General features: G+C 48.2%; 11 protein-coding genes across 12 annotated transcripts; 6 read left to right on the forward strand and 5 right to left on the reverse strand.

Moving 5' to 3' along the window:
* Window positions 1-251: 251 nt before the first annotated feature.
* On the forward strand, window positions 252-1,271 carry BDCG_06008 (palmitoyl-protein thioesterase; the record flags this gene model as incomplete). Its single annotated transcript, XM_045421729.1, has 1 exon — window positions 252-1,271. The coding sequence occupies one exon, from the start codon at window positions 252-254 to the stop codon at window positions 1,269-1,271; it is 1,020 nt and encodes a 339-aa protein (XP_045277536.1).
* Window positions 406-4,887, reverse strand: BDCG_06010 (uncharacterized protein). The gene has a single exon (XM_045421731.1). The coding sequence runs from the start codon at window positions 4,676-4,678 to the stop codon at window positions 3,452-3,454; it is 1,227 nt and encodes a 408-aa protein (XP_045277538.1). The 5' UTR covers window positions 4,679-4,887; the 3' UTR covers window positions 406-3,451.
* BDCG_06009 (GNAT family N-acetyltransferase) lies at window positions 2,135-2,779 on the forward strand (the record flags this gene model as incomplete). Its single annotated transcript, XM_045421730.1, has 1 exon — window positions 2,135-2,779. One exon carries the CDS (start codon window positions 2,135-2,137, stop codon window positions 2,777-2,779), a length of 645 nt encoding a protein of 214 aa, XP_045277537.1.
* BDCG_06011 (uncharacterized protein) lies at window positions 4,880-6,555 on the forward strand. The gene is made up of 2 exons (XM_045421732.1): window positions 4,880-5,946; window positions 6,054-6,555. Exon 1 carries the CDS (start codon window positions 5,583-5,585, stop codon window positions 5,895-5,897), a length of 315 nt encoding a protein of 104 aa, XP_045277539.1. The 5' UTR covers window positions 4,880-5,582; the 3' UTR covers window positions 5,898-5,946; window positions 6,054-6,555.
* On the reverse strand, window positions 6,522-9,937 carry BDCG_06012 (sulfate transporter). The gene is made up of 4 exons (XM_045421733.1): window positions 8,943-9,937; window positions 8,232-8,861; window positions 7,641-8,160; window positions 6,522-7,558 (listed from the first exon to the last, which is right to left on the reverse strand). The coding sequence occupies exons 1-4, from the start codon at window positions 9,398-9,400 to the stop codon at window positions 6,854-6,856; spliced, it is 2,313 nt and encodes a 770-aa protein (XP_045277540.1). The 5' UTR covers window positions 9,401-9,937; the 3' UTR covers window positions 6,522-6,853.
* On the forward strand, window positions 9,878-11,695 carry BDCG_06013 (translation initiation factor 2 subunit 1). Its single transcript, XM_045421734.1, has 4 exons — window positions 9,878-10,155; window positions 10,239-10,401; window positions 10,491-10,698; window positions 10,791-11,695. The coding sequence occupies exons 1-4, from the start codon at window positions 10,078-10,080 to the stop codon at window positions 11,269-11,271; spliced, it is 930 nt and encodes a 309-aa protein (XP_045277541.1). The 5' UTR covers window positions 9,878-10,077; the 3' UTR covers window positions 11,272-11,695.
* A 51-nt stretch (window positions 11,696-11,746) lies between these two features.
* On the forward strand, window positions 11,747-16,709 carry BDCG_06014 (potassium ion channel Yvc1). The gene is made up of 5 exons (XM_045421735.1): window positions 11,747-12,157; window positions 12,302-12,629; window positions 12,745-13,682; window positions 13,771-13,911; window positions 14,007-16,709. Exons 1-5 carry the CDS (start codon window positions 12,082-12,084, stop codon window positions 14,564-14,566), a joined length of 2,043 nt encoding a protein of 680 aa, XP_045277542.1. The 5' UTR covers window positions 11,747-12,081; the 3' UTR covers window positions 14,567-16,709.
* BDCG_06015 lies at window positions 12,675-19,344 on the reverse strand. Of its 2 annotated transcripts, XM_045421736.1 has the most exons (6): window positions 17,797-19,344; window positions 17,662-17,684; window positions 17,112-17,602; window positions 16,683-17,057; window positions 16,414-16,633; window positions 12,675-16,349 (listed from the first exon to the last, which is right to left on the reverse strand). In XM_045421736.1, exons 1-6 carry the CDS (start codon window positions 18,073-18,075, stop codon window positions 15,746-15,748), a joined length of 1,992 nt encoding a protein of 663 aa, XP_045281498.1. In that variant the 5' UTR covers window positions 18,076-19,344; the 3' UTR covers window positions 12,675-15,745. The 2 variants fall into 2 exon arrangements, with proteins under 2 accessions (XP_045281498.1, XP_045281499.1); XM_045421737.1 differs by having other exon boundaries at window positions 14,598-16,349; window positions 17,112-17,694.
* A 51-nt stretch (window positions 19,345-19,395) lies between these two features.
* BDCG_17226 (uncharacterized protein) lies at window positions 19,396-20,142 on the reverse strand (the record flags this gene model as incomplete). The annotated part of the gene is made up of 1 exon (XM_045426370.1): window positions 19,396-20,142. One exon carries the CDS (start codon window positions 20,140-20,142, stop codon window positions 19,828-19,830), a length of 315 nt encoding a protein of 104 aa, XP_045281500.1. The 3' UTR covers window positions 19,396-19,827.
* Window positions 20,143-20,171: 29 nt separating this feature from the next.
* Window positions 20,172-20,509, reverse strand: BDCG_17227 (uncharacterized protein; the record flags this gene model as incomplete). The annotated part of the gene is made up of 1 exon (XM_045426371.1): window positions 20,172-20,509. Exon 1 carries the CDS (start codon window positions 20,496-20,498, stop codon window positions 20,172-20,174), a length of 327 nt encoding a protein of 108 aa, XP_045281501.1. The 5' UTR covers window positions 20,499-20,509.
* A 258-nt stretch (window positions 20,510-20,767) lies between these two features.
* BDCG_06017 (SIR2 family histone deacetylase) lies at window positions 20,768-22,744 on the forward strand. Its single transcript, XM_045421738.1, has 2 exons — window positions 20,768-21,879; window positions 21,953-22,744. The coding sequence occupies exons 1-2, from the start codon at window positions 21,423-21,425 to the stop codon at window positions 22,519-22,521; spliced, it is 1,026 nt and encodes a 341-aa protein (XP_045277543.1). The 5' UTR covers window positions 20,768-21,422; the 3' UTR covers window positions 22,522-22,744.
* Window positions 22,745-22,753: the final 9 nt, after the last annotated feature.

The raw sequence follows: 22,753 nt of genomic DNA on the forward strand, positions 1-22,753 counted from the left end.
GATTTATTTATCTTGCTGCATCGAAGCTGCTTCCAATGGCGCGCAGCTTCCCTTATTTATTTAAATAACTAAGTTAAATAGTCAGCTTGTTTATCAATCCCCCTCCGCATTTTACGACACTGCTCCAAGCTCCAAACCCCATCCAACCTTCAACCTCTTCATCCTCAATCCCCTATATCATACCCCTCTAAGCTCCGAGACGACTTGACCTTTCATAGGACATATATTTATATAGTATACTCCTTGCAGGGATGCGCCCCATCATATCATTACCTCTCATACCCATCCTCTCCCAACTAGCCCTACATGCCGCCGCCCTCCCTAAACCACGATCAGCTCCAGACGTAATTACCCTCGAAAAGGGACCCCTCCCCCTCGTAATATGGCATGGCCTAGGGGATGACTACGCCAACGACGGCCTCAAACACGTCGCCAACCTTGCCCAGGAGGTCAACCCGGGAACCTACGTCCACATCATCTCCCTTGGTGACTCGCCTACCACAGACCGCGAAGCCACCTTCTTGGGCGACCTCAACGCCCAGATGGATGAAGTCTGCAAACAGCTGGGTACGGAACAGATTCTCAGTACCGCGCCCGCCGTCAATGCCCTGGGCTTCTCGCAGGGCGGCCAGTTTCTCCGCGGATACATCGAGCGCTGCAACTTTCCGCCCGTCCGCAACCTCGTTACCTTCGGCAGTCAGCATAACGGCATCGCCAGTTTCCAGGCCTGCAACTCCACCGGGGATTGGCTATGCAAGACCGGGGAGGCACTGTTACGATGGGGCAGGTGGTCCACGTTCGTCCAGACAAGATTCGTCCCTGCGCAGTACTTTCGAGACCCCAGGGAGCTGGATCAGTACCTTGCCTATAGCAATTTCCTAGCAGATATCAATAACGAGCGACCCTCGAAGAACCTAACGTACAAGGAGAACATGGAGAAGTTGAATAAATTCGCCATGTACATGTTCGAAGAAGATCAGACGATGGTGCCGAAAGAGTCGGCGCATTTCGCGGAGGTCAACATGACAGATGGGACTGTTACGCCGCTGAAGGGAAGGATGATGTTTAAAGAGGATTGGATCGGGTTGAGGGAGTTGGATCAAAATGGAAAGCTGGATTTTAAGACTATTCCTGGTGCCCATATGCAGTTTACAGATGCGACGCTGCGCGAGGTCTTCGAGGAGTACTTCGGGTCCATTGAGTTGGGCGACCATGTCGATATATTGGAGAACACAGATGCGGGCATGCAGAAAGTGCTCTCAAATGAATGAGTTTCTGGGGCCTTGACGGGGTCAAACTACTAAGGGATGGGATTTGGAGTTCTTGGGGGTTTGGGGTTGTTTTCCATCGTGTGTGTATGGATTAACTATATATTTTTTTTCATGTCTTCGTTCTTATTCCTGATTCCCTTACCTGCCGCTCTTAACGATCGAGACTCCTTGTTTCTGTCATTGATACCGTTCCGCCCCTCTCCTAGGTTCAGCTTATTTGACGGCAGGATGCACAGCTTAGCTTTCAGTACCCATTAGTCAAGAGTGTTGAGATTTGGTTTTTTATTTTACTCCTTCTCATTTACTTCTCTCCTCAATTCTTGGGATTGATAAAAACACATCCAATCCCGCGCTGCACCAAGCAAACACGTAATTCTATTACATTTAGTAGCCCTGCTAGCTTTCGCCGGCACACCTGGTGCCAACGGTCCATTCCGATGTCATGGGTCGGTGCCGAAAACCTCTAGCGATTCGCCGGAGTCTCCATACGAGCAGAATGTGGGGTCGGCATGAAGCATATCTGAAGCAACCGCGCGCAGTGACTCACAGGCCAATCAAGGGGTGGACAGACTATTCTGGATCGATACGTGTTTTCTTATTGAAACAGAGCAACTCCTAGAAGACGAACTGTGGATTGATTCTAGTTACTTCGGTATCTGAGGTTTGCGTTGTTGGTGGATTGATTATCCGTTAGTCTTCTTCACTTCCTTCATCACAACAACAGATATATCATACTGTGTTGAGTATACTCGGCAAACAGGAATCTGGAAACGGGAGAAAAGGAAGAGAAAAGCGTCAGAAGAAGAGAGATTTTAAGAATTCAAAATATCGGAGAAAAGAAAACCAAACAACAAAACCATATCATGGCACAACCCCAAGCACCATATCAATCCCAATTCCAACCCCCTCTCTTCCAGGTTCAGCAATGGACAAAGTCCTTCTCAGCGAAAACAGCAACCGCAACAACAACAACAACAACAGCAGCAGCAGCAACAGACGGAAAAGAGAAATATGTCATTTCCACAGACCCCTCTATCATCTCCCTCTCCGCCCTGACCGACGCCTTCAACCAAGAACACATGTACTGGGTCAAACCACTCCCCGCGCCCGTCTTGAAAGATATGATAGACCGCTCGCTATGTTTCGGGGTGTACAGATGTAATAACAGTAATGGCGCCGATGATAATAATAATCAGAACGGCACTGTCGATGCCACAGGCCTCACCCAAATCGGCTTCGCACGCCTAATCACCGATAACATCACTTTCGCCTATCTGACAGATGTGTACATTCTTCCTGAATACCAGGGGACCGGCCTGGGCTCCTGGCTGTTGGAGTGTGTCAATGCGTGGGTGGATGGCCGGGGAGAGTATTTCCGGCGATTAATGATGGTGACGGTCGGCGAGAGGGCGGAAAGGTACTATCAGCGGGTCATGGGGGCGGAGACGCAAGGGAGGACAGGAGATGTTTTGATTATGGGGAGGAAGGGGAAGGGTGCGATTGTGTAGAATTTGGGCTTGTGGATATGTGTATAGCTGAATTTGTTGGTGACATTTGTGTTGTGTAATTTTTTTTTTTTTTTTTTTTTTTTTTTTTTTTCGGATGGGCGATTCGGCGGGCTAAGGTGTACTTCTAAGACTTCCATGATGATTGACTTGGGAGTTGCTACAGTGTAGAAATAGTCGCCATTTTTGTCGTCGCTTGTCCCTCCCGTTGGGATGGATGCTGCTGGACGTGAATGCTCAAACCGTCCATTTTGTCACATCGTCTTTTTGATGAAATGTTGTAGCCAATTAACATGTGAACTGAACTGAATCTTGTTTCCAACCCGCACATCTCCATTTAATTGGATTGTAAATTTTGCTTGCTCTTTACAGGGCGACAATGGAGCAGGCATATCTTTCACCATGGGCAAGTCATTTCATGTTCATTGTCCCATGAAGAATTCGTTTTTGAAGAGGAATTTAGAATGGGGAGATTCTGCCCGATATGAAATGACTGATATCAAATACCACGGGAAATTTCAAATATTTCGAAACCTGGCCAAGGGCTGGAATATCCACCCGGGCAGCCACTGGAATAAACGAAGGCTTCGAGGAGTTTTTGGAGTCGTTTCGTATCGGCTGGCCGCAGAAAACAGATATATACTATGACACTACCAGGATGAAAATGATAGGATATCAAGTGCCTTCCCCTCCTACCAAATCTCCATTGGACCTCTTGGTTTGCCCGCCAACAGCTCTTGCAACCAACGTCCGTAGAAGGATTTCATTTGCTCTCCAAACCAATCGGGCCTCCCGTCCATTAGGGTCGTCATTCTCCTCAGTAACATCCGCATCGTCGAACGGTATCACCCGTCCGGGATTCGCCAGTAGTTTCATCCTCCCTTCACTTCCAAGCACAAAAGCTCCGCAGGATACTTTGCTCAGCCTCACTTTTCTCTTTTGAGCGTTGGTTGGGTCCTTTCCAAAGTCGCTAATATCTAATTGCATGGCGAGATTAGAATCGAAGTAAGCACCCAATGCTGCTAAAAATGGAGCAGAAGGGCCGTCGCCCTCATCGGTAGATGGGGCAGTGTCGGGATGAGGCCGCTTCTTTCCGCGGTCTTGTGTTTGGTGGGGCCGGTTTATTGTCTTGTTCGCAAGTATTTTTGTGCCGTGAGTGAAAAATGTGCTGAGAGACTCACGCGGTATAAGTACATCCAAGCTTTTCAATGCGGGTGATATTGGCGAGGGGAAGGAGAGTGTAAGTTGTGACTCTTTGATTACTTTTTCAACAAAAGCCCGTGAAGAAGATGAATTGCGGCCAGACGCAGCACGATTCAAAGTTGACAGGTAGTTTTCAAATGTCGCGCACAGAAAACTTGAGGTCAGCCGAAGAACTGAACAGCGCGTGTCGAAACTGGTCGACAAAAACGAAATAAAAGACTGACGAAGCGAGTTTGGAAGACGAGTTAGAAGTAACGGGAGAAAGGTAACATCTTTCCGTGAATCGTGGTAGCCATCCGGGCCCGTTAGCATGGCTGCTTTATATGTGATATTCTCATATTCAAGCGTAACCAAAATTCCTGCAGAGTCATCTGGAGAAATGACAAATCCCGCCTGGTCGGGGTCTTCGAGTAGAGACTCCTCTTCATTCCAGTGGCTCCAGGTCGGAAGCGCATCCCACTTGCACGATTTCAAGTGTCCTGCTCTGGAGACGGCGTCGTCCACGGCACCCAGGCCTTCAATCCCAACCTGCACACCACGAAACACATCACCCCGAAGAAGGTCGCGCAAACGCGTTGCATATAACTCCAGACTCTGTGGGTTGCCTAGAAGGGTTTCGCATTCCTTTCCATGGTATAAAGGGCTCAGGCGATGGAGTGTCCAGGAGGTGGTAAATAGCTCGTCTCCCGATGGTGCCATTGCCCTGAAATAGTACTCAATTAAGATCAGGTAGCATACGAGAAAACATATTTTGATTTGACTAAACTATAGAAATCGGGCATGGCAGAACATTGATCAGTTTGTGCCTGCATCTAAACCATTTCCTCCAGCTGTTGTTTTGATGCTCTGAACCGTTCGATAAAAAGTCGAGGTAAGGCGACAAAACAAACAGTGCAAACATCCTCCTTTTTCTCTCTCCTTTTCTATCTAAACTTTCTACCGCGACTGGGCATGCATTCTTCCCTGATAATAACCCTCTGGTCATATTATTCATGCTAGCTCTTCAGATATCGTGGAAAGGCTTTCTGGATTTCTATGTTCCATGAAGTAGAAACATGCGTTTCCCCCCTTTATACAGGCTTTTAGGCTGCACTGGTATTACGATTCACCGACGGCAATGGCAAGCAGCTTGCTCGTCCGTACGCACTTCATTCAACCGCCAATCTCTGTGGCTCGGTGACGGAGGATTCGCCGTCGAGAATGGGGGCGGAAGAGGGTGGTTAAGGGCTGGTTAAATCACCGCTGAATCTCAGCACTCCATCGACGTTCTCCCGGTGATGTGTTCGATGGTGAATCGTGTGCCTTTCTTTGCCTACATGGGCCAGCAATCGTTTGGCTGTTACGTTCTGCTTCACAGAAGTGATTGGTATGGGTTAGCATCTGCGCCTTCCACGTCCAAGTAACTCACTCGGGATTCACGCCTTCCCGCGCAATTCCAGCCTCATCTTCAGCTGTGTCTTAGTAAAAAGCTTGCTCAGTCAGATACCTGGTACCTAGTATATATCGCATCTCCTCCGCCAGGTCTTCCCTCCCAATCCTTCACTCCACCGCCTCTACTCAGACCAGAACTAGCTCATAGACAAGTCATAAATGGTATAATATAATGGACACTTTCGAAGGCCTCGTAATCCTCCTTGTCATTGTCCTAATCTTTACCCCTACCCCAATGACACAGGTCTGGCATTGGCTCGCCGTCCAATTCGGCTGGGAGTGGCTACGGCCGCACCCACCGCCTCCGGAATACGTCGCGCCGCTCCTGGATGAACTACGTGGGATCAGGAACGATCTCGATATCCAACTTGTGCCGGTTTTGGGCTTGTTCAGGCAGCGGTTGGAATTGGGAGGACAAGACGCAGGGTTTGAGAGAAGTGGAGGTGCGGGTGCGGATGCGGGTGCGGATGTGGGGGAGATGGTCTGAACGGGTGAAAGTGATGACTGAGTATGGAGGGCCATTCTGATATATATGGGTAAGACTCATTGTTTTGTGGATACATATGTGATAGGGGGTTCCAGGCGCTTTCTGCACCTTTGACATACTTTATTGATTTGAGGCTTGCTAACGGCACCCATGAAGCGCGCGATTTTGCCTCGTGGCAGTGATAATTCACTGGTTCCCTGCATTTAAACCGGTCCGGGGGCACTATTTAGCTACTTGTATTTCGGATTTTACGACATCACTGGCTGTGTGAGCTGGCTTCTCGCTCCCTTCAGCAACCGTCCGCGAAGGCCGCCCTTAGCCCTTCCAGCCCCATTCATTTGTTAGATGTGTGCCGGGGTTCCTGAATTTACCGATATATTGTTTCTGGAAATGGCTAAGGTTGCTAGGTTGTTTTGTACATGACATATGATGCCCCCGCGCCTTGATTATCCGATGGCCATTCACCTGTCCACTTTGGACGCGGCCCCTTCGTCATACAGCACCTGGCATCATAATTCGCGAAATTTAACTTGTATTATATATATATGAACGAAGGTACAATAGCTATGTGTTGTGTTTGACATTTGCCATGTTCTAGTTGAGACGATACTTGACTTTGCAGTGTATGAAAATGGAAGAATAAAGCTCAATATTTTCTACAGCACTAATTTCATTAAATTATTTTAAAACATTTATAGATGCCCATGTGTTTTGGGGAAGGAAAATAAAAAGGAAAACACCAGTGAAAACAAAATCCAATGTTAGGAAAGGACACGCTAGCCCGTGCATTCAAAAAATGAAACAAAATGAAAACAAAAAGTTCTTGAAAAACTAAAAATCCCAAATCATCACGTCGTTTTATATGCATAGCTTCTTTGTTTTACCTTTCTACGTCTTTCTCGTTCATATCCCCCCAAAGACACTCCGCTATGCCGCCCCTATATGAAAACGTGGCATCACGGATGACCCAGCTCCGCCATCTCCGTCAACCGTAGGGCCTCGTCAACACTACGAACAAAATGTGTCACGCCCCCAACAGCATCGACAATTCCACTCTTCTCCATCATCCGGTATATCTCCGTCCCGGGCTGTGGGTACCTGCAGAAAAACACCCGTACCCCCTGATCAACATACCCCTGGACAATTTCACTAAGCACCTGGATCCCTGAGCCATCAATGCTCGTGACACCATGTATATCGAAGATCATGTTTCTGTTATGCTCAGGCGCGCGCACGCGCGGTAGAGCCGGATGTGCCGCGGTCGTGCCGTAGAATTCTAGGCGGCGGAGTCTATTTTTCAAATCGCCCGTGTTGGCGAACGTTAGGGGCTCGGGGATCTTGACGATCAGACAGCCGTCGATGAATTCAACTTTCTCGGGCTGCACATTTTCTGCGTTCTCGAAGCGGTCATGGGTGCCGGGTATTTTCCCGAGGATTTGGATGCGGGGTTTGGTTGCGTGCCTGATTATTTGTAGAATGGAAAGGCCCATGCCTAGTGCGATCCCGAGATAGAGCGAGTAGAAGATTGTTGAGAAGAAGATTATGAAAATTAAGCTTAGCTCGGACCAACCACGGAGACGGAAGAAGAAGCGCAGGTCGTCTGGAGCTTCTTCGATAAGAGATATAGCGACCACAGAAATCATGGAGGAGAGGACAGCCATCTGGAGTGCGAGCACGTGTTAGGGTTGGGAGCATTGTTTTTCGAGAAACTCTCCATTTGAGTTGAGTGACGGTAGCACTTACTGGCAAATAATAGAAATAAGGCAGCAGATAGAGTATGCAAACCAGAGTTATTAGACCGAGAAACACGCCGCTCATAGGGGACTTCGCACCGGTGGCAGCATTGAGCTTGCTTCGTCCGTATCCCCCGAATGCAGGGAGTGCCATGAAGCATCCACCAATTACATTGGATGCACCCAGAGCGATTAGCTCGCGATTGGCGCTAAGCGAGATGCCCTTTATCCCGTCATTGTTTGCGTCACCAAGACCCTTCGCGGCAATAGACGACTCGAAGAACCCGAGCAACGCGACGATGAAAGACGTGCTCATTGCGCTTGGAAGATGCCGCATGTGTGACATCTTAAATGGCCATTGAAACGCAAAACTTGGATTTCCTTCCTCTTTCAGGGAACCAAGGACATCCAACCCTCTTTTATTCCATTGCAGTTTCCATGCGAGCACGGCGGAGAGGAAGACCACCAGAAACCGATCAGGGAAGAAGACAACAGAAGGGAAGCGTGGTTCTAGACGCCTTTTTAGAATCCTGAGATAAATAGTGTTAATAAAAAGTTTTCGCCGGTTTAATTCAACATGTAGATAGGAATAAAACTGTACCTGAAAATCATGATGGCTGAGAAGCTACCAAATGCAACAGCGCTTGTCAGGCTATGGGCAGAAGTTATATTTCGTAATAGAAATCCTAATTTTTCAACACTGCTGCCATTCGCTGACCCACTCTGCTTCGCCAGTGATGTAAGACCTAGTTGCGGGATCAACTGATCGACGAATATCATGAAGCCAATGGCGCTAATGAAGCCTCTTAGGAAAGGTCGACTAAGAATATTGTCAAGGAAGCCCAGGCGAGTGATCCCGCCTATCAATATCATCGCTCCCGAGAGCCCTGTGACGACACCAACTATTTGGGAGATCATGACAGGATCGTCCTCCATAGCCTCGCCGGACTTAATGGCACCCCGGATCACAGTCCCTACGAGAAGGGATCCCGCGGCTTCCGGACCCACCACCATGAGCGGGCTGCTCCCCAGAACCGCATAGACGAGGGGATTGAAAACGAATGAGTATAAACCATTCATAGGGGGTGAATGGGCAACGTTTGATGCGAGTGAAAGAGACATTGGGATATATATCGAGGCTACGGTAATTGCTGATATTAAATCGCCTTGGAGGAAGGACCAGCGGTATTGCGTTATCCAATTGAAGAAAGGAACATAGTAAGAAATATACCTAGTCAAAAGGAATGTAATCAGCAGAAAGCCCAAGATAAATATACGACAGAATTGGCAGGGTCTCTAAAAAGCCACGCACATGTTACGGCGGTTCACGCCATGCCTCTTGGCCAATTGCTTTGTCGTAGCTCCAGGAGGCAGTCCTAGAGGAGAGGGTACAGCATCATCCCTGTCGCTGGTATGAATACTAGATCCCCCACGCGGACTATCTGGAAATGCACGAGTGCCATTCTTTTGGACGAGACTGTTGCTCGTTTCTTGACTAGCGGAACCGGGACGAGGGGAAAAAGTCCCATGATTGCAAGGGCGGGAACCGCATACTGGCTCACACGTTTCATACGATTCCAGAAGTCTTGTTCTGGGAGTTATCTCACCCTGAGACGGAGAGCCTGCACCCAGTCCCCGTCCCTGCCGGCTGACGCCAATGGGTGGAGGGGACGGCGAACTGCGTTGGGCGGGTGACGCCCGAAAGACACTCGCCACACGGTCACGAAGTGACGAGGCCTGTTGGGCTCTGGTAGAGTCGGATTCAGACATCGTATTCCTAGTATTTGGATGGGCAATCCCCTGGTGGGATGGAACCGAGTCAACTGCCTATTCCCGGATTTGTGCACCTGGAGAACTGTAGGAAGAAGCTGGGGATTTCGGATGGCTCTGTAGGTCGATTTATAGTGATATAGTACTTTTCTAGCAGGTGTCCTACGGCTCAGCTAGTGAGCGGGGACGTGGTGCGTGGGGAGCATGAATTGGGCTTCACGCTTCACTTTCACGGGCCGACGTAGCCAGTAGTTAGCTATGGGTTGCTCCAATCCCTCAGCGTCATCGTCGCTGCTGGGGGTTGGTTTCGGTTGGTTTGTCGCGAATTGTCTTGGTGCAGGCGGCGGAATGGCCGATAAGCGGTCAATGACATAAGCAGTCAAGTCACCTGACCCGCATCGCTCTCAAGGTTCTGCGGCCACAAAAAACTAAACTCGGAGAAGGGTCAAATGCGTCAAGCGTCACGGTACGGTACAGGTCGCCAGTTTGCGCAACACACCAGTACATTCCTCTGTAGTTGCGGTGCCACCTTCAAAAACCGATAGCTACTCCCTTACCGTTCTTACCTCCCTATTCTGGCGTGACCCCTTGGGACGAAACCCCACGAGAGTTCCAAATTACATCTCCTTCCCCTCCCCCACAGTGCGCTCGCCTACGATAGGCACACACCGCCCACCATGTCGTTAACAAACTGCCGTTTCTATGAGGAGAAGTATCCGGAGATTGATAGTTTTGTGATGGTGAACGTGAAGCAGGTACGGCTCAAAAGAATTTAAAACCTGCAGTCACATGTGGTGTTGCGGAATCGGGAGTCTAACGGTCTATATCCCGCCAACAGATTGCAGAGATGGGCGCATACGTTAAACTGCTGGAGTACGACAATATCGATGGAATGATCTTGCTATCGGAGCTGTCGAGACGACGTATCAGAAGTATACAAAAACTTATTCGAGTGGGAAGGAATGAGGTCGTGGTCGTACTTCGTGTTGATAAAGAGAAGGGTACGTCAATGTCAACGGCACTAGGGTCTTCATGACTTCATGGGGATTCTGCGCGGGCTAATACTTGTGTATGCGGCGTTGCGAATCAGGCTATATCGATTTGTCGAAACGAAGAGTATCTCCCGAAGATGTCATCAAATGTGAAGAACGGTACAACAAGGGCAAGCTGGTTCACTCGATTATGCGCCACGTTGCGGAGAAGACCAAGACCCCTATGGAATCGCTTTATTCGCAAATTGGCTGGCCGCTGAACAAGAAATTCGGTCATGCGATCGATGCGTTCAAACTTTCCATCACGTATGACTTTTACCCACCTGGAGGTTTATTTTCAATAGTAATATAGTAAGGACACATACGGCTAACCAGAACAAAATTTAACTCCTATGCAGAAACCCGAGTGTGTGGGACGACGTAACATTCCCCAACGAAGTGGTCAAGGACGAACTCCAAACCTACATCAGCAAGAAACTCACCCCGCATCCCACCAAAGTCCGTGCGGACGTTGAGGTTACCTGTTTCGGCTACGATGGAATCGATGCTGTGAAGGATGCTCTACGCACTGCGGAATCAAATAACACGCAAGATGCCCAGGTCAAAGTGAAGCTTGTATCTCCACCACTATACGTGTTGACCAGCCACTGCTTGGACAAGAACCATGGTATCTCTGTGCTGGAGGAGGCTATCAAGAGCATCGACACCAAGATCCGGGCTTCTGGAGGGGCCTGCGTGGTCAAGATGGCGCCCAAGGCTGTAACTGAGCACGATGATGCGGAATTGCAGGCTCTGATGGAGAAGAGAGAGCGGGAGAACCAGGAAGTCAGCGGCGATGAGGATATGAGTGAGAGCGACGAGGGCATTGTCGACGCATAAATTCTACGAGCGAAAGAATTTGTCAAATTTGTGCCTCCCTGATTCTTCCTCCTTTCAGTTTCTTTTTCATACGATTTTTCCAAAAAGCTTGTGAGTCACGAGTCTATGGGATTTATGACCAGCCGTATTGGCAATGTTTTTTAAACGGGGACATAGCGGTAGATCAAAAATCAAAAGCAGGACAGCTTCAATTTGTGCGGTGTATTTGTGTGTACGGATCCCCACCTATGACATAGCTCCTAAGCCTTACGTACTCCGTACTCTAGAGATGGTTAACTGTCTGCAACAGCCTAAGACCAACTAGCCGACGCAGCGTACGCTGTAGTAATAATAATAAGAAGAAGAAGAAGAAGAAGAAGATTCGGTTGTTAAGTAAGTTGTTGTTTTGCATAGCTAAACATCCCAGGACGGATTGACACCAAGCCCAGTGGCAAATCACGCCAACAAATACCAAGCCATAGATATCTCTCCGTTTCGTGGCTGGCTGTAACTCTCCACGTCTCAGAGGCAATTGTTTCGTCGAACTCTCCTTGGGTTTTACTAGGAGCTATTTAACTAATCGATCGCGGTGTGGATCGACGCTAACAATGTAGTTAACGTTAACTAATAATGTAGATTCACTCCCCGCAGCAATTGGCCCAATGCTTCTCCCCCAGAACCTCCTCGTCTCACCAAACCATGACTGAGTGAAGAGATGGCTGCCCATTGAAGATAACTACTCTCTGTATCCACTCTTCTGCTCGTCAGCAATAACCATACCCGACTTCTATTTCCACTTGAAAACCATATCGCTGCAATAGCTGCTCCAAAATGGTACGGTGGGCCAGTCTGTTTAGTTCTGACGGTCACCGTCGAGCTCATCGGGAGCTCCATGAAGGCCGCAGATGTAAGTGATTTATTTATGTCCTCAGACTACATGCCTCTCTCAATTGCTACAAACAACTCTATTTTCATTTCTCTTCCTCTGGTAAACTAAAAGTCGTACTCTCTACACATGTGCATTGTAATATTGACAGGAAGCCGTAAATAGTGCTCCCTGTGCGACGCAACGAAGCCTTGCCACCAGCGTTGCCGGCTAAGGAGGTCACCAAGGTCGCCCTCCGCTTGAAGTACCAGATCGAACAGGTTATCTCCTGCGAGCTCGACGAAGATGCTGTGACCAAGGCGAATAGCAACGTTATCACCAAGGCCGTGATCCAGACCGCACGCGAAGCGGGTGGCGAGGAGCACAAGGCATGCGTGGTGTACTGCCTGCTTGTCTGTCTGCGATGGTTCAAGCTGCAAGCACTAGCAGAACTCTGGGACTCAGATCTCCATCAACTGAGAGCTGTGGCCTGCGAAATGCTCGCGAAGAGAATGTATGTTCATTTTTATTCTATGGCTTCCGCTCACACTCCATCTGGCCTGCGTGAAAATGGGCCATGCTCTTTGTTGATATGTTTATTTATTTATATATTTATTTACATTTCACAGAATCGAAGCTGAAGAAAACCAAGACTACCTCATGCACGATGTGCTCTTGAAACGCTACTCGATGTGCATTGATGGAGAAAATACCCCTCCCGTCAACGCTGTCGAACGGGCGGTTGATCTTCATGCCTTACGAGTAATTGGGTCCTCTGGCTACCAGAAATGCATCAAGTATCTCTGGCATGGTTGGCTGTGCCAGGACGATAAAGACCCTTCCACCTTCATCGAATACCCAGAAAGAGTCAACACACATTACTGGTCACACGTCAACCCTGATAGACTGAGAGCCCCAATCTATCAGAATACGGTGCAGATATTCTTCTCTCTGTTGTACCTGGTCCTATATACGATCGTGATAAACACGATCAATCCATCTGGTGATCTTGATGTCGTCGAGGGACTTCTCTATATCATGACACTGGGCTTCGTATGCGATGAGATTACCAAGTTTTGGAAAGTAGGGCGCTTCTACTTTGGCTTTTGGAACGCCTTCAATTCCACTCTCTACATTCTGCTTATCGTCTCATTCATCCTACGCGTCGTCGCCCTCACACACTCGCCAGATAGCAGTGACGCTGAGAGAATGAGGTTCAATGCGCTCAGCTATAACTTCTTAGCCTTCTCAGCCCCGATGTTCTGGGGCCGGATATTGCTCTACCTAGACACATTCCGCTTCTTCGGCGCCATGCTCGTGGTCCTGAAGGTCATGATGAAGGAGAGTTTGATATTCTTTGCCCTACTGGGAGTCGTCATCGTTGGATTCTTGCAAGGGTTCATGGGAATGGACCAAGCTGACCCCCAGAACGCCATGACCCCTTCGATTATTCTCCAGGGAATGGCAAACAGTGTCATGCAAAGCCCGGATTTTGGCGTTTTCCAGGAATTCTCGGCCCCCTTTGGTATTCTACTATATTACTTCTTCACCTTCGTGGTGATGGTCAGTAAGTAATCCTCCCGAAACCCTCACGCCATATCGATTCTGCCTGCGTATTGTAGATATACAGCAATGTCTGACCACCGTCCATCTAGTCCTCCTTAACATCCTCATTGCTCTATATAACAGCGCATACGAGGATATCACCGGCAACGCTATAGACGAATACATGGCCCTATTCGCACACAGAACTCTGCAATTCGTCCGCGCCCCTGATGAAAACGTTTTCATAGCACGTACGTCTCCCACTGATTCCACTACCTCTCTTCTCTCTCATCAACAAAACTGATCATCACTGTTTTGCCACTAACAAAACCACCCCCTTAATCAGCTTTCAACTTAATCGAAATCTTCCTCCTCATCATCCCCTTCGAATGGTGGCTCCCCACAGCCCGCTACGAGCGCCTAAACCACTACGTAATGGGCGTGATCTACTCTCCCTTGCTCCTCATCACCGCCCTGGTCGAGACGCTGAACGCCAGACGTATCCGCCTCAACCGCCGCCTGGGCGAAGAAGATGACGACACGGTCCAGGAATGGGAAGAAGCGGCACAGGACCTGCTTATGGATTTCCAGGCGGAGAATTGGGATCTGAAGGTTTCGGAGACGAAGCCGAATGTCGAGCTTGACCCGTGCGTGTTGGAGGTTAGGGAGTTGAAAGGGCAGGTTGCTGAGTTGATGGGTGTGGTTAAGAGGTTGAAGGAAGAGGTGGAAGGGGTTAGACGTGGTGGTGGTGGCGGCGGTGGGGCAGTTGTTAATGGGGTTGATGAGGTGGGTGGAAACGAGGGGAGTAGCGTGGATGGAAATGGAGGAGATACGGAGGTGGTTAATGGGGAGGAAGGGACCGCGGCAGAGACAGGAGGGGATACAACAGGGGAACCACAAGAATGATCTTGACTTCACTGCACTACTCGGAAAGACTTGTTGCCCTCTTCCCTACACCTGCCACGGTACACCGTATCTGAAGAAGCCGTTGGATGTGTTCTGCCTTTAACTGCGTTAATTATTTGTCGTCTTTTTGCTCTCCGAGGTGGCCTTGAGGCGGATTTTGTCTTTCCGGATTTTCTATTATGACTTGTTGTATGCCCAATTTGTTTGGATACGGGGTGGCTCTCTCCTTGTCGGCCCCTCCGGCATGGCCAATGATTATGTTTTTATCGTCATTTGGGCTCCGCATATGCTATCAGTCTGCTTGCTTTGGCTTTTGTCCCTTCCTTTCTTCCTATTGGTTCAATATATGCTTCGCTAGGGGCCGGGGGTTTGGTGTGGTGTTGATCCCATATACACCAGCCTGAGTATACCCCCGCGTGTGGGACTCTTCTACACACAGCGAATGGCGAATCACACTATCCCGCAGAGCCAATATTCATGCTACAGACATCAATTTCATATTAAGTGATATGTATGTGCATAGGTATGGAAGGGGAAATCAGAATACACATATATAGTAACACCGATAAGTAACTCCCGCTAGGTCGATGCGCCCAAGAATGGAAAAAAAAGGCAGATACATATATGACAAGCAATAGCTAGCCTCCTTGTCCAAAAATAAGTAGACGAAAGAAGAACGCCATTGGTTCCCTTCAACGGAATGCGCAACCTCCGGCACCGTGTCTATATATCCAAAAAAAAAAAAAAAAAAAAAAAAAAAAAGGAAAAAGAAGGTAATCCAAAAAGGACGTAAGACTGATGGGAAACAAATGGTATGATAACAAAACCAGGCTAAAATAGGCAAAGGATGGCATCGCTTTGATGTTGTCGTGGAATTTGCGCCAAAGATGTCATAAAACTCAGAAATAAGAAAAGTCGTTGCGTTCGCGTCGTTTCATCAATTTGGAGGATAGGAAAAGAGTCTCGAGAATAAATACGGTCGATCGGGACGGATGGTGGATGAGGGCGTTGTGCTGTCCGGCGATAGTGGCATTGAGCCTAGGTTGAGTCGGGGATTATATTAAAATTTGACAATTGAGTTGATATAAATCAAGTCATCCACTTCAAAAAAGGAAAACTTGCGGTTTCTTGAGGTGTGCAGCAGAAAAGGTATATATAAAAATGAGGTACGGTCTCGCTTCAGGAAATTTGGCCGGAATATAGTCCTTCAAAGTCCAACTGGCCAATCATTCCATTAACGCGATCAATCTCTTTACTGAGGTCCTCGGCATTTTGAGCAAGGCTGCTTGCCTCATCGTATTTGCGTCTGCGGTTGGCGTCAGCGATCATTTCAGTTACGAAGAACTTCTGCTCCTCAAGCACGATGAGGCGTTCGCGGAGAGATTTTTCTTCCGTTTCAAGTGCGGAGATCGCGCTGCTATTGTCGCTAGCTAGACTAGTAGTGCTATTTACACTATCTCGGTTGCCGTATCTTATTGCGGCGAGAGCGCTGGTGCCGCCGTTCATCGTTCCGGTGTTGGTATTAGGGAGAAGCTTGCTACCGTGGGGAGTGGCATGTTTAAGGACTTTGGGGAGTGATTTTAAGGGAAGCATATGGAGATGTAGGAAATTCGTGGCTTGATGGTAGATAGCTTTCTGGAGCTTGGCCTGTGTTGGAGATTGTGTTGGCAGGTCGCGTATTCGTCTGGCGGCAACGTCATACTGAGCGAAGGAATCCATCAGGCGCCTACGAACTTTGGAGGCATCGGAAAGCTGGGTAGGGGACGGGGTTTTGTCCGGGTCTCTGTATTGGGAAATTAAGTGATGAGACTACTGGGAAGGCCTTGGAGTGGTGGGCTAAAACTAACTGTAATGCGGAAAGCAATTTTTGGAATCTTGGCAATAGCAACCGAATGCCTTTCTCAAATTGTACCAGATTCTTATATGCCCGAAGATCCGGGGGCTCTTTAATGAGGTCTTGGGCAACATCTCTTCGGTCAAATATAGTAGATTTACACTCTTTACAAAGACGAACGTCAATGTTGATTTTTTCGTGGGTCGTCGGCGGTTTCTCTGAAACTTGAATGTCTTCCACTGATCAGTACGAGTGAAACAAAGCTGGGATCATTAAACATACTTGGAGAAATTTCTAAGCCAACTTCGGAAGAGCATCCTGTTATTGGATCGCCGCAGACCACCCTCCCACATGTTCGACAGTGATGCCTCCTAAATGTGTAACTAGTAAAATCTTGTTGGCAGAATGGACATCTTGGAACGCTTGCATCGTCTTGCCAGCTAACGACGGATTGTTCAAGTTTTTTCCTTTGATCATTCTGCCACGCTATAGACCATCGTCTATTGGCCCCTGATTGAATCTGATCTGCTGGAAGTGTAGAGAGGAGTTGAGTAAGTCGAGTGAGCCGCTTTTCCAGGCGCGAGACTTCCAAAAATGCCTTGTCTACTTTTTGCCTCCGTAAGTCGGTAAATAGCGCAGTGTGGTCACGCTCCTGGCCTTTTCAACGGATTAGTAAAAACGCCCTATCCCTCAAAAAGCTTTGAAGCTTACCGTTATGGCTCTTATACCCCTCCCTCGACTTATAGCAAGTCTCACATACTCTGCACCAGAAGCCGCGAACTGGTTCATGTTGAGCAGATCGGGACAGCTTCATTTGATACATTGTATGCTCCTCGCAAAAAAGCTTCCCGCACTTGCGGCAGTTGACGCTACCGCTGGTAACTGTAAGCCGCTTCTGGCACATAGGTTCTAAACATACATCGTACATTCCACGAGGTTGCCAATGTTCTCTTGTAACCACTTCATCTGGATCCGGTATCCTTGATAGCTCAGGACCTGCCTGACCTAACGGGGTTCGGGTGGGGACGGAAACGGACACTGCCGCATTGTGATTTGATTCGAAGACATCGAGCCCTTTTAGTTTCTGATTCAGGACAGCTAACGGCTGGAATCGTTTCGCCTTCTCCACCTGTATCTGAAACCAGTCCTTCACTTCAACTTGCCGGTCGTCCTCGAGATTCGCGTGTGTATCGTCAAGGTGTCTAGCCCAAACATTAGCGATGAGGCTGGGGGATGTACTAAACGCGGCCCATATTATTACCTATTCAGTTGCAGCAATGTAAGCTGAGAAAAGCTAGTTAGCATCATAATGAGTCTTTCCCAAAAAAATAACATAAAGTAAAATGGACACAAAAGGTTGTTGTCCAAGCACCAAATAAGGCGGATGTAAACTTACCATCTCTTCGTTGCAAATGGGGCAAGCGAGCCGGGAGCTTCCTGCCGCCGCCGAAGCCCGCGATATAGATGAATCTCCATTTTCCAGTGATATTCGAGACACTATGTCCTGCGTATCTACTGAGATATGAGAGGCAGCACCTTGGGAATTGAGAGAAACGCTGCTGGGCGATGGGGAGTGGAAGCGGGAGTCCTTCCGCGGCGAAGGTGTTGGGACAGTAGGAGTTAAAGACCTTCCACTGCCCAAGACTCGGCCTCCTCCCAGAGTCCTCTTCGGCATAATTTTCGCAGGGAGAGGGAGGCTCGTGAGCACTGAGCTGAGTAGGGATGTTGTAGATATCCCGCCCGGAGAGAGTGTGTGTGTCGAAGTATGACCGGCGTTCGGAGGTTAGTTCTGGGGGCCGGCGGGATACTTTTTGCTTGGCGGTGGAGATCGGTTAATTAGCGGCTGCTTGGCGAGAGCGCTTAGTTAGCCGCGACGAGCGGAAGCAGTAACAAGTAATATTTAATATTGGGACATTTACTATTGCAGAAACTACGGGGTCGCTTCAGACTGTGAATTATGTCAGGACAAGCTTAAATATATTCTAGAGATTCCAATTCCAGATACTCGCCGTAGAATTCATCAAAACTGCAAAAATCCGTGAACAACTTTCCACAGCCAGGAAGTAGCAGTTGCAACAGGTGAGGATTCAAGACACATAGTTTTTCATTTGTAATTTAAGAAACGAAGTAAGTGCGTGATTGGAATGGTGAAGCAGCTATCACAGTTTAGGCATGCAGCTATATAGCTGCAAGGTCAACCTCGAAATACCCATTAACCATGCGCCGATCACAAGAATATTTGCAGATAAATGACTTTTCTGATACTGACTGCTAACAGCGCAACCAAGAAAACCAAGGGTGCAACTCATAAGTCACCTCATGAAGCCACGCACTCCCATAGGCAATACCGCAACAGAATGACATAGATATATCCAAGCAGTTGTAGCCCCTGATCGTGGAAACAGTAGTACCACAGACAAACATTGGGAAAGTTTGGTTTCCACCGGTTCTCTACTTACAACGACGGCATTGAGGATGACCACAACCGTCACATTCCAACCCATTAAATGATGGTTGCCTGCATTGGCAGCAGCGGAAAGCGTATTGCGGTTTAGGGGATCGATATGATTTAGAAGTGGAAGCAAAGCTGCTTGGTTCTCGATCTGTAGCAAAATCTGGGCATTGAATCTTGGCGGGAGAAGAGAAAGCTTGTCCCATTGTGGTTTTTAGTGGTTTCGCAATTGTGAATATAAGACACTTGGAAGGAAATGGGGGGAGGGAGGAGTTAAGGGGAAGGCTGTTTGTAAAGGGATGGCAAAGTCTGTCACGAGCTCGTATGAGTGGGGTAGCTCGGCAGATGGGTAGGAAGATTGTTATAGGATATGCTATGTGGCTGAGAGCCGGTTTATCGTTGGGGTATATTTGATGCTGGCGAGGCGTGAGAAGAGGAATAAACAGGTTGCTTGGCGAGGATCAAATTCAGTAAGAATAGGGTAGCCTGAAGGTGGTGATAGTGGAAAGTGGAGAGTTGGAAACGAGAAAACTGATTCATGTGCTTATATATAAAGTTAGGTCTTTCCTTAATGGCCCAGGTATAATCAGTGACATATCCATGCAAAGAGAGTGAACAAACGGAATATGAATGGCGTTTTATGAAGGATGATTTATTTGCTCTAAGGGCATTCATTATATTATCAGCAAAACTGAAACATTCATTCCAGGAACCAAATATGCGCCGTCAAGCCAGTGTGTGTAAAGTTGAGAAAGCTAATCAGTGAATGTTAGCCTGTGCATTGCAGGGCAGTTTGTATGCTGTAGCTTTTGCCGTTTACAAACTGGAGAGTGAAGCTTCCACGGGGCGCCATTGAAAGCAGTCTCGCGGCACAGGTAAAATATAACTCTGCCAGTGAAGGTCGGAGATTGCAAGAGTAACGGCCCTCTACATCAAAATTACCCGTCCAGTCTGCACTTACACTGCCATGAGCTCTTAATTCCCATTCGGGATGGTGGTTTCCTCGGGCCAAATTTGTAGCAGGTCCATAACATCGTAATTGCCTTGGGCAGCAGCATATTGCAACGGCGTGACGTTTCTAGAATCTCGTGTATGGGAATATACATTGCTCTGTTGCAAGAGAAGATTAACAATCTCCACATGGCCAAGTTCCGCTGCCTTTGACAGTGGTGCAAGGAGCTCATAGTCCAGACAATGAATGACGGCTGGCGGTACTCGATTGAGTATTAGCTGTACACAATCGGTGTACCCCTTTATGGTAGCGATGTGTAGAGCCGTCCTCCCTAACATATCGCAGCATGCTAAAGTTGCGTCGTTTTCTAATAAGAGAGGAGGGTCGTTGCTTCAATGTTCTTTAGGAAAATAGCGGTGTATAACGCATTCCCAAAGAACATATCCTCATGGTCAACGTTTGCTCCCTTTGCCAGGAGAATTTTAAGAAGGTCAACATCATTCTCGTACGAGGCTGCCGTTAAAGCTCTGTCTAGAACGCCTTTTGGAGGATACGACCTTTTGTATCTCCGTCGTAACTTTCTGGACATCCTCGAATCGGTAAGATATATGAATGTCGCCCCACAGAGAGGCTTCATAGCTCTCGCGCGGTACATCCTGGCTTTTCTGATTATCATGGGAAGATTCGCAACCATGTAGTCCGCTGTTGAACGTACGGCATCAACGAGCGCGCAAGATCCCAGAAAAGAGGCCTTAAGAGATAACTAGATAGTCACCCGAGTCATAAATGTTGGATACAGCTGCAAGAAGCCAAAAAGTCCCGGCGACGTATCTGTTATTATGCGCTCAACAAACACGCTCAGAACATGGGCGTCAAACCTCCCTACAAGAAAGTGTTAGCTGCAAAGTCAACTATCCGGGTATGTGACTACATTAACTATGTCACTTAAGCAATTTATTGTTACTGCATACATATCTCAACCGCAACAGACCCTGAGACGGCGGAGTTCATCGTGTTCAAACTCATGAACTTTATGCGCATACATCCCTTCAAATCGGATGCCGTCAAGAGCCTTCTGAAAAATCAGCGGCAATATTTCGTTGGGAAGATATGGTGTGCGCTGCTAAGTAAGTTCTCAAATGTTTCGACTAGATCAAGGGTTTCCTAGTCAATTAATGTCCGGGCTTCTGCCACTCAGGTTTGGGCGACGGGGTAAGTACCAAGGGTAAAGCCGCTGTATATGGTAGTTATATGTTAAGATAAGATACTTTGTGAAGGATTGGAATAAATATCCACAAGTGTATGGTCAATGGCTGTCGGGACCCCCGGAACTTTGGTCTCAGCCCCCTATATTTAGTTTAGTTGTTTTTGTTAAATACTGGATATTGAGTCAAACAAGGGTAGAGAAATAAACAAAGAGCACAACGCTCGATTAACTACGGAGTATTTATGTGTAACTAATGCTGATAGGCCGAAACCAAGGCAAACAACTGCGGGATACATAGCAAGCACAACAAACATGGCAACCTTCCGGTTGCAACAGCGTCCTTTCGTCCCTCTAAACTCACCTGGCAACAGGCAATAACGATTGTGTTGTTTGCTATTTGCCGTGACAAAAATGTCTAAGCCAGCGAGTCCCCCCGCCACAGTCTGGCAAGGAATCGACCGTGCCTTGGCAAGCCAAATCGAAGCTACCTATGTTGCTCGACAGAGAGCTCATTTACGTGCCGAGAGGACGCCGGCTGCTACTTTCGTCATTGACAGTGCCTCGTGCGACTCGTTCAAAACACATGTGAAGTCATCGAAGCGTATCCTCACGCTTCTTGGGGCTGGACTATCTGCTGCTTCCGGGATCGGAACATATGTGGATGAAGGCAGATTCTGGAGAACTCACAATGTTCGGCGGTTATGTACATACGGTGCATTTCGCGAGGACCCAAGCCGGGTATGGTGGTTCTATAGCGATAGGCGAAGAGGGGCGATGAAGGCAGAACCCAACAAGGCACATTACGCCCTGGCCAAGCTGGCTAGGAAATTGGGAAATGGGATGCTGACCGTGTGTCAAAACATTGATAGTAAGCTATACTCAACCAGGCGGCAGGAGGCCTTGATTTTTCGAAGCGGGATTTAACAGCCACAATAACGTAGGACTTTGCCCCCGCGCTGGACAACCTGAAACTTCTACTGTCTATCTGCATGGCGATTACTTCACGATCAAATGTAGCTCAGAGAGCTGCACATATAGCCGCGCGGACGATAACGACCCAATCGTGCCCGCCCTCACGCTTCCCAGCACTCATTCCATCTCCGATCCAGATTTCCCCTTGCCTCACGTTCCAGAGGAATCGCTTCCTCGCTGTCCTAGCTGTTCTTCTTTACTCCGCCCCGGCGTGACGTGGTTTGGAGAAACCATGCCTCCTGCCCAGACTAAGAGGGTTCATGACTGGCTGCAGCAAATTGATAGAGACCCTGAGAGCAATGGCCACATAGACTTGGTGCTTGTAATCGGTACAGCTGCTACGGTTCATCCGGTTTTGTCTTTAGTTACCCAAGCCAGAAAGAAGGGTGCCAAGGTCTGCGTTGTAAATCCTGATCGGGAGTCCGCGCAAAAAGTCGGGGGCATGGATGAAGGAAATTGGTGGTTTAGGGGCGGTGCGGAAGAAGTATTGCCAGAGATTTTCAAGGAGGTCATCGGGGACGCTGAGGAAGTTTCGTAGAAAAGCGATATACAAGCGCTCTGCCGACGCTTTGCTCAAAAACCCGTAGTTTTCAAACAAGTTCCGATTTTAAAATGATATTCTCAAGGCAATCTTTCGTGATTGCTGTGTAGTATTATGTCCACGAACTCACTTTTGTGAACCCAGAGAATGTCTGTTGATATCTTTGACAAGTCCTTGGACGCTTGCCGCAGACGTCCACGGTTCGACGAATACTTTAATCCGGCCGCGC

The sequence above is a fragment of the Blastomyces dermatitidis genome, assembly GCF_000003525.1.
Source record: "Blastomyces dermatitidis ER-3 genomic scaffold supercont1.6, whole genome shotgun sequence".
NCBI lineage: Eukaryota > Fungi > Ascomycota > Eurotiomycetes > Onygenales > Ajellomycetaceae > Blastomyces > Blastomyces dermatitidis.